At 34.5% G+C, this 10,679-nt stretch overlaps 1 protein-coding gene across 2 annotated transcripts in view; it reads right to left on the bottom strand.

Annotated features, from left to right (window-relative positions):
* Window positions 1-328: 328 nt before the first annotated feature.
* CDH19 (cadherin 19) overlaps window positions 329-10,679 on the bottom strand; it is a 104,987-nt gene continuing 94,636 nt past the window's right edge. For both annotated transcript variants that reach the window (XM_034996095.1, XM_034996096.1), the window contains exon 12: window positions 329-8,907. In XM_034996095.1, the coding sequence (XP_034851986.1) occupies window positions 8,417-8,907 (491 nt within the window). In that variant the 3' untranslated portion in view covers window positions 329-8,416. The remainder of the gene's footprint in view (window positions 8,908-10,679) is intronic.

Genomic DNA, 10,679 nt, shown 5'->3' with positions numbered 1-10,679 from the left:
TTCACTACTGTGTCTTTGGTGGAAGCCTAGCTTTGAGGTAACTCTTGTGTACCTACAAACGTAGCAAGGTGTCACAAGCAAGTTCTAACATCCAAAGAAATTCCACTGTGTGGGAGGTACATGTGTCAGGGGTATGGTATGGTATCTGCAAAGATTGTGGGAATGACTATATCCTTATCAATCTTCTTCAAACCATGGCTCGAATATCACCTTCTTGTGAAGCAAAGTGTATCCTCACTGCTTTTCTCTGCCATATTCTCTACTGCCATAATGAGCCAGTGAGTGGTTCCCTCCACCATGTTCCAAGGCCACTTTATATTTACCTCCAATAGCATCTGGATTGTGATAAATGTACTGCTGGGCACACGTCTCTTGTGTTTTTGGTGTTGGGAGACCATGTGTTATTCTCCCTGATTTTCTCAGCATCTGCTAAAATGCTTGCCATGTAGTGGGTACTCAATAAATATTTGCTGTTTGGGATTAAAAGTGGAAGTTGAATAAGTGAGATGGCTTCGTGTCATTAGAAAGAGCCTAGGATGAGAATATAGCAGAATAGATTGTCACTATCTTAGGGTGTGACTTCTGCAGCCTATTATATATTTGTAACAGTATTTTACATTGCACAGCTTGGTGTAGTACTTAGGGTAAGTGTGTGTGTGTGTGTGTGTGTGTGTGTGTGTCACTTAGTATTTTAGAACCAAATCATCCTAAAAATGAAACGGTATAGGGATCAATCATATAGAGGTCACATTTTAAAGATATTTAATGGTATTTTTAAAGTGGATCATTTGATGAAAGTAATTGCTTAGGAAGCAAAATATCTTCTAAAATTTGCATTTTCACCTCTTGATATTTTTAGTAGTTGAGGGACACTTTAGGGACATACTGACTTACAAGTAGTTTAACAGTTGTTTAACAGTCTGAGATTTAACTTTGGAAAAGATTAACAATGCTAACCATACACTATATTTCCCCAAAAGATATCTACTAAATACTTGAGTATTCCAACCAATATCCCTTGGCTCTTCTATTATTAATGCAAAGCAGTGTAGGTATGTTATTTAAAATTTCATTATTATTCTGATCTTTTCTCTTCTGGGGCAATGTCTTAAGGCAAAGGCTAATTATAAAAGCCACATCTCAGATTACTTCTACTTGAATTAAAGAACTGCCTGGAAAAAGAGAAGCATCTTCAATTGCTTTATAAAGGTGATGATGTTGTTGAGATCCCTATGTCTCTCAGTGGGACTGTTGCCATGTTTAACATATTTAATACATTTAAGAAGCCTACTCTTCAGAAAAGCAATTAGAGGTCATAATGGAATACTCTGATTTACTTAATGTTATATACAGTATAAAAATAAATGGAAGTGATTAGGGAAGGGAACATTGGGGGCTGAAATCTACCTTAGGGAGTAGCAGACATGCCATAGAAAATAGCATCTGGCTTTTAGAATAGTTTGGTATGTGACAAAACAAGAACCAGCTCAGAAATGAATAGCTCTGCCTCCATAATGCTCTTTGAGTTCAAATCCCAAGGTTCTACCAGCTTTGTGCAATCAATTTAATTAGAAAAGAGAACACATTATAAAGTAGCAAATGATTTACAAGGGCAGAAACCTTCTGCAATCTGGAATGTTAAATACTCTAGGATGATTCACTCATAAAAGTCTAAACTATGACTTCAGTTCTAGTTATTGCTATATAGTTCAATAAATCTATTAATGTTTATTAATGTTGCAAGCCAATAGGAAAACAAAATTAGAATCCATAAGAAATTTAGGATTTTAATGTAATATAAAGTTATACAATTCTGTGTCGGTTGGTGCTACTTCCTTATACATATTCAATTATATTCCCTACCTCTGAGTTGATAATGGTAATGTTTGCCTTGGCACAAAATACAGAAGGGCAGTCTTCCATCTAAATCAAAATGGGTAGAATGCACCTACGGCTGGAGCAGATCTTGCTTGTGACTTGTCAACCTTGCTTTTGCCAGATAAGAGTCAAACCTCAGGTTAGTAGCAGGAACAAGCCATTTTAATTGCCTAGTAAGGAATACATTAGTGATTCCATGTTACAAACCGGCCCCCATGTTCTAATATTTTCTCTAAAAATATTACAGAGAAAGGATTTCAGAGTACTTGCTTTCCACCAAGAAAAGTAGAAAGAGCATGGAAAGCCATCTCGTAAGCATAGTTGCCCTTTTAAAAGGGGTCTGGATCTACGGCTCGTGATTTATTTTCTCTTTCTTGTTTGCACCTTCGCTGGGTTTATGATTTTAAAGATTTGCCTGATTTGACCCTAATTTGAGCAGAAGACATTCTTAAACAAGGAATTTCAAGTTAAAAATGCATATTATTAAATCGACTTGTACTGTTCTGTGTCGGCCACCTTAAAAATCAATACCTCATTAAAATATATTTGTCGGAAGGTCAAAAATAACTCAATTACAGTTCAGATGTGCAAAAAATCAGGTGATTAATGTGCTTCCCAATGTGTTCACTTGATACCATGAATTGCTGGGAACCAAAGGGAACCTCCACTTCGTTTTTATCCTAAGTGAAGTGGACGCATGCTAGAAGAATCGATAGAGGTACACTAGTGATCGTGCCTATTATCCTGGTATTTGGGGTCATCTGTTGACCAGTGCTGTCTCCTTTAATCAAGGAATATTACACCCCTTGGTAAGATAGAGACCATGCAGTCTGATATCAGAAGGGAAAAGTTAAAGGAACATGTCGGGCTTATTATCTTGCTTTCATTCCTAGAACACAGATCACTGTTGAAAGATAAATCAGGGAACCAGGTCTGATATTAATGTAAGCTTACTTTCTGCTGCCTCGCATTCAAATCATTCACCAGCCCTGTGAGTCTCAGTGCTCTGTTCTGTCCCCACGAATCTCAAAAATCATTGCTCAAAAACAGCTAATCCCTGTCTCTAGTTGATGATTAAATGATGGAAAAAAAGGCAAAAAAATCAAGCACATTTTAGTGTAAGTGGTATATGATACAGAAAATGCCAAATCGAAGGAAGATCCAAGGAAGAAGCAGGAGGATGTAATGAAAGCAATGCAAACAAATGGCAATTGCTGTGAGTTCTCCAATGTGAACTTAGTGGGGTTTAAAAAAATATATATTTTCTTGCCTTAATCTTCTATCTTTCTTGTGCTCATCATTTATTTGCTAATTATGATATAAAAATTGCACACAATTATTTGTTTGAATACCCTTTATGGGAGGATTGTTACTATGGAGACAGAAAAATATGTCATATTAAAAAGCCCCAAGGTTAATAACCTAAGGAGCTGCGGTAAATGGACAGACAGCATGGTGTAATGGATAAAAGCCTGGAATCTAGAACTAGCTTGCCTAGGTGTGCATTATTACTACTTATTACATATATGACTTCAGGCAAATTACTGAAGTAATTTGTGTCTCTTTGTCTCAATTTCCTTGTTAGTATCCTGGGAATAACACCAGTGCCTCCCTCACACAATAGATGATTAAATGAGATAACACATTAAAAAAAGAAAAGAAAAGAAAAAAAAGAAAACCACTGAGAATAGGACCTAGAAATACAGGTGCTTAAAACAAAAAGAGTGAGAGAGATTTAGGGGAACTGCTTTGTTTGCTATATTCAGAAACATTTGAAAGAATACAAATCCTCCCATCATTAATATTTTCCTCTTTTTGGCCAGTAGCATAACTATGGGAAGACGGCTAAGAGGCAGATATTCCTTGTGAAGCACGGAGGGAGCTGGGCTCAGCACCAAGTCTCACGTTAGCAGTACTCAGTCATTCTGGTCACATCTGCTTCCTTCAATTCCAAGTGTTCCTTGCCGATATTTTTCAGGCTAAGACCCTGATATTTCCTTTGCTGAGATTCTATTCAGGGTTTATTACATAGCGCTCCACTTAGAGATGCTCCCTAGATACTACCAGTGGATAAAATCTTCGATGTTTGTTAATTTACTTATTAAGAATGAGTGAACCCGATGGGAAAAATACTTAGAATTTTTACAGTTCACAATTTTTCTTAGCCTGTGCCTTGGTAAGATTTTACTTTCAGGTATTTACACAAAAATAAAGTACCATGACTGTAGACACTATTTTATAAAAAAGAAATCTTTGCTCTTAAAAACTGTGTTATTATTAAACAATGTGTGATAATGATAAATTGCTATGGATAAATATATTATGTGATTTATCCACTTCTAATTTAATTTATACATTTAGTCAAACTTAAACCATTTTCAAATAATCGGGTGAAATTCTCTCTATGTAAACTGAATATGTCAAGTGCAGATATGTGTTAAGTTTTAATAGAGTTAAAATTAGGTAATTAGTGCTGCAGAGGAAGCTTCCAGAATTATGTAGAGGTCATCTGGAATAAGAAAGAAGTATCTGAAAACCAAGGTGTCGGTATAAGCTGGACAATTGCCTAGAACTTGCCTGAGCCCTAAGATTGGATAAAAAAGACAAGAGGATAAAAATTTACTCAGCAGAGAACATATGGCAATGTATTCTTAATTATTGTTTTTTAAAAAGAGAGAGGATAGGACAGCGTAGGTAAAAGCCAAAGGTGCAGATTTTCATTTTGTATTGTCAGAGGTGATGAGAACAATCTGTTTTTTAATTTAATTTTAAATTCCTAATATAAAATTAGAACTTTGGGCATCGGATGTTATCAACAACAGGTTTGAAAGCTTTCTTATGGAGCTGTTAGCATGTTTGTTTTATTTCTTCCATGTAAATCTAATATAACATAGAGATAATTTCATTTGTGCATTAGTGACTAAGTGAGCAAACCCCTTTCTTTTTTGACAGTTTTTTTCCCTAAAATACCCATACCTACATAAAGTTGCCATGATCTGTGGTTATTACTTAGCAGAGTTTTTCCCCCAAATAAATGCCATAGGGGAGTGACTTTCAATCAGAACATCTCATACATAATGCATAACTTGAGCAATTAATTTTTTCCTTTGGTAATAATGGAACATTACCCAGGAAGGGTCAAGGTGGGGAGGCAGTAAGTAAAAGCAAGCTAATTATTGTCCTGCATTAATTCATTTTCTTCTTGTCCACATTAATTGTAGAGGAATGAGCTTGGTCTATGAGCATTTCTAAAGATAAACTTAATAATGTCACAATAATTGTTATGTTAACAATAACAGATAAAATGTCATACATTCTCTACATGAGGCATAATTCATTCTTTATATGTATTATTTTTATTAATTCCTATGAAAATCTGATTATCTATTTTTAATATCCTTACTGTACAAATTAAGGTACCAAAAGATAACATTTTAAATAATTCATCAAAGTTTACACAACAAAGAAATGTTAGCAACTGGAAAATAATTAAAAATGTACTTCATAGACCACTTATTCTCACTAGCATGTAAATGAGATATTATGGAAACATGTGAATACATACATCAGCTCCACTCCCTTTTCTAGACAAAACATTCTACAGATTTGGACCTCTATGTAATCATGGATATGAGTTATTTTACATGTGCAGCCTTATTTGTAGCTGAGATAAATCACTTAGCACTGCAGAACTCAATAGAACATATCACGTTTTAAATATTAAAATGAATAAGCACAAAAGAATGACATGAAATAGTTCTGTAAACTATTTTCATATGCTCACAAATTTTTAAGGACACTAAAATTATGTTTACTTTTTTGTATTTTGCTTCTGATTTAGATAAGAATTGATTTTTGAATTATTTAAAATATATGAAATTCCAAATTGATTTGATATGTTGTTGTATACAGATTATTGATTAGCTGGAACTTGGAAGAAACATCATGAAAATGTTTTATACTATTCAGTTTTTACATACATTTGCATTGATCTTTCTGATGCCCACCTTGGCCAAATCCCAGACAGTTTGCACAGCTTCTGGTCAGTGTCAAAAACACTTTTAAAATTATTTTTTCCTATGTCCTGTGAGTTAACGAAGGGTAATATTTAAGCACCGCAGGTATTAATGTGAAGCTGTGCTATTTTCATAAATATCTGCATTGATTTAGCCTTTATGAAAATTTACAAAAATGAGATCTTAATGCCATGTCTTTAGCTTAGGATACAGCTGTGTTCTTGCAACACCCAGGTGACTACAAAAAGGTCAAGTGTGATTGAAATGTGACCGAGTATAATTTCAAGGAAATTGCAACTTCTGTACAAGAATCAGATAGTATTTTTTGATATAGTTTAAAAGGACATTTTTTAGACTAGCAAATAGATATGCAACCATGTATGTTCTTTTCCTATGTACCTATAATTAACAATCCCATCATCAACTAAACCAGAATTTATTTTAACACATCTGCTTAGTGCCACAGGGCTCAAACATGGAACCCCGTTGATGCAGATGGTCATTTTTTAAAGTGTTCATCCAAATTGATAGGTTGTTCTGTCCCATGACAGAACCCACTGGATCCTCAGAAAACCCTATTTCTGTTTTTCTCATCTATCTTCCATGGATTGATTAACCTGTTGTTTATCGTACTTTCCAATTCTTCAACCAAGATTATGTAACAATATCTTTTAAATACGGGGAACAATCCTTTATGGAATAATTCCTGAAAATATCCCCAATTATACTCTTTCAATTTTTATGTCAGTATGATAGAAATAGAAATGTTCTCTCAACTCATACATTTCTATTTTATTAGCAAGTTTTTTCTTTTAACATTTTGTTTTGTTTAGTATTCACACTCTTCCCTAAGTAAATGATGATATGAATGCATAAAGATTTTCTATGGCTTATGACTTCTCATCTACTTTTAATATCCTCCTAAATTGTTGTATTTCCAGTCTTGGGCTTTTGTAAGGTGATGATACCTATGTTGCTGACATAATGGTATCTGAATTGATATTGATGGAAAACCTTGCTTCTATTACATGGTGTGGTGTTTATGTTTCCAAGTGCAGAGGAAAACAATACTGTAGCTATTCAAATCCACTATCTTTAGCTAAAAATTATTCAAAATATTTTACCTAAATATATATGGTCAATTTGGTTCAGCTCATTTTCACATGCTGCTAATAAGAAATGAACATATAAAACAATTTTGAGGACACTGTATTCACCATTTTCTTTCTGTTCAACCTATGAATTTTGAATTCCATCTTGATTTGGATAAAATAATAAGGATCGTTCTTAAAATGCTGATTAAAATTAAAGGGTTTTATTATCTTATTATCTGATGTTATCATAAAGCTTGTTATCTGGATGTTACCATGGATTTTATCATGTCCAGCAGCTTAGCATACTTCCTTCATAATGTTACAATAAAAGTAACTATTGCACCTAATTTTATATCCCATAATAAAAAAATGACACTGAAGAATCAGTTCTGGTCTAAGTTCTTAATAAAAAGGAAATGCTGAGAATTTTATAATGTTTTATTCTATGCATGGTAAGAATCAGTAAGGGTGATCAAAATATTTTGGATGAATATTAATTCAACTTTGAATCAAATACTTCTTTCATTTATTGCTATCATTTTTAGTGGCAATAAAAATTTACTTAAAATTTTTCACGCTTTCCACAATTATCATAACGTTTAAATTTAATGTTGAGTAAACCTTGACATGTATTTTGTTATTGCATTGTGACATGATAAAGATGTGTTTTGGTTACATATAAAAATGACATAAAAATCTCCCAGACATATTTTCATACTTCCTTTTTTATACAAATCTGTAATACCAAAGACAATACAAATCTATACTGTATCTTTGATTAATTAACATAGACCAAGAATCTGTCTAAATTTGAGATCAGTTTTCAAGTATGGTCTTGACAATGATTTTAAAATATCAAACTATTGTGAATCATAGAATCTCAGTCAGAAACTTGCTTATTCATAAAAAAGAAACTGTTTTTGAAAATTTTATATAATCACCCAGATTCTACTAGGTGTTATCTCCATGTAGCATCAGGAACTTAACCAACTGAGCCACCCAGGCGCCCACATCAGGAACTTAAAACACATAAACACTTTACTCTCACTTGGTAAGATTAAAAAAAAAAAAAAAGGATAAATGAAATAATATTAAGGTGATCTAGTTGAGGGCCTTTCTCACATTAAACATTCAAAAATTTTGAGACTTTGTATTGGATTGTAGTGAAAAAAAATGCTAGAGGAATATTTCAGTTATATGCCAGAGTTGGCCTGCAGAGAGCTGGTGGTTAGCATCACTCCACATCTGTATTCGGGGACAACATGTGGGTAGCTTGAAACAACCAAGGGGTATTCACTCCCAGGAAATCCGAAGACGCTACAACTTTTCTCCCCTACACCGAGAACTGGAAACCACTCTTAACTAAGAGACTACCAATTTGCCCAAACACATATTAGCATTTGTAAAATTTTAAAAATAAAAAAAGCTCTAATTATTTGACGGCATAGCAGAACCAAACATGCATGCTAATCTTTTAAAGCGAGGTCCCAACTCGTTAAGGTAATCATAATTTTCATCCTGGTCAGAGACTGCTGATCCTAAGGAGCTCAGAGATCCAGCTAATGACCCTGCTCCCTCAAAAGCGTAGGTCTGGAGGGAGTCAAAAGGAGGGGCACAAGGATCAGTATTAGCTTCTTGGAGCTTTTCTAGAATGAATTTCCGGAAGATGGCACTGTCTGGGCCAACCTGTAAGGACTGGCGGTACAGACTCCTGATCTCTGCGGGAGCGGTTTTCCGTGCCTGGCGTTCCCGCAAGGTGGTGCTACTCCGCAGCTCCGCAATATCAAAAGCCTCTGTATCTTCTTCTCCTCCCCCTTCGTCGTCGTATCTGAATATATTCTCTCGGAAGTCTTCACCTTTCTCTGGAAAGAGAGTCTGCTTTCTTCGCTGTTTCAGGCCTAAGATCAAAAAAACAAACCCTGACAAAGAAAGCGTATGAGGACATTAATTAACACAGTATAATAAGTATACTATGTGTTAATATGTTTATATTCATCAATATTACATATTATTTATTTATTTATTTTTTTAAAGATTTTATTTATTTATTCATGAGAGACACAGAGAGAGAGAGAGGGAGAGGGACAAGCAAGCTCCCTACTGAGCAGGGAAGCCCATATGGGGCTCAATCCCAGGACGCTGGGATCATGACCTGAGCCGAGGGCAGAGGCTTAACCATCTGAGCCACCCAGGCGCCCATTATTTATAATAAACTTTACAATCCTTGCTTTTGTTAAAAGCTCAAGGCATGAGTTTAGATTTTATGATTATAAGACAAAAGAAAACAAACAGCTGAGCCTTGAACAATGCAGGGATTGGTGACATCATTCCCTGCACAGTGGAATATCCTCGTGTAACTTTTGAATCCCCAAAACTCAGCTACAGTATTTGCTGTTGAAAATTTACTAAAGGGTCATGCAGAATGACATAAGGCAGTGTAACAATATTTCTGGCTGATGATTTAGAGCAGAAAAACATCATAAAAATAAAAGTGAACTGTTTTGTGATGATAATCAATTTAAAATCGTATTTTTTATATATTGAAAACAGAAAAAGAAAAATAGCATAAGGGAACATTTTTCAATCTATATGCATTTGTCAATTTTAGTAACCAATAATCCACATTAAGAGAAGTTAAGCACAACAGAGCAGTTTGAAATTCCCCACTGAGACTAATTCTGTGGCATAATGATTTTCTACGTTAATATTCATTGACTACAAAGTATATGCCACCAGATAGTTGGTTTAGAACCTGTGCTCAGTGATACCACATTAATTTCAGAAAGCCCAAACTATGATTTTTTAAAATCATAACACTGGTACGCCCACAATCAATATTTATTACATAATTTTAATATCACATAAAAACAGTAATTTCAAAGCACCTTTTTTCTATTTTTAGAGAAAATTGTGCATGCGTGTGTGTGTGTGTGTGTGTGTGTGTGTCAAGAATAGCCAACCCTTTCATAGCCTTTAAACTGTTCAGAATTTCACCTATAGGAATTGAAACAAACAGGAAGTGATGTTATTAATATTACCATAAAGAGAAATACATTAGGCAATACCTTATATAAATCTTACCTTTTAAAAAATTGGAATAGTGTTCTTGAAATAAGGTCATTGAGTTTGAATCCAGGTACTGTGAAACTCAGCTAAGATATGTGGCTGATATAGAAAGGGAACTAATAAATAATTTTTTCAATCTATGAATTGGAGAGAGTATTCATGACATTTTCAAAGAAAACTACTGACTATTGGTTGACCCATACTTCCCACCATCTAAATCTTACTCATGCCCTGACTGTGAGGCTGTCCTTGGTTTACTCATGGGTTTTTGGACTTGGTTTAGGTCTGTCCCTATGAGTAAATCAGTACTTGTCACCCTTCAAACACAACACTGTTTTTACTACACTTGATTCTGATACCCAGCTATGTAGCTCCATATTCGGTTTTAGGATCAAAGACCATTAAAAATTATCTTAAAAGCTGAGGCTGGGTAGGAAAGAATGGTAATTTGGATGGTAAAGAGGAATGCGTGATTTTTTGAAGCTTTGAGAAATAATAGAAGAGTGAGGGCAAAGCAATCCCTGAAACATAGATGCCATTTTGAGGAGTGAGTTTGGGATTATAGAAGCCGTGGCTGATATAACTGTTCTCAACACTCAGTAAAGTGGTGTTGACTTTTGACATG

Source organism: Mirounga leonina, unplaced genomic scaffold (assembly GCF_011800145.1).
Source record: "Mirounga leonina isolate KUSES-001 unplaced genomic scaffold, KU_Mleo_1.0 Mir_93, whole genome shotgun sequence".
Taxonomy (NCBI): domain Eukaryota; kingdom Metazoa; phylum Chordata; class Mammalia; order Carnivora; family Phocidae; genus Mirounga; species Mirounga leonina.
The sequence above is the reverse complement of the archived record's forward strand: the minus strand, read 5'-3'. Positions and strand labels throughout refer to the sequence as shown.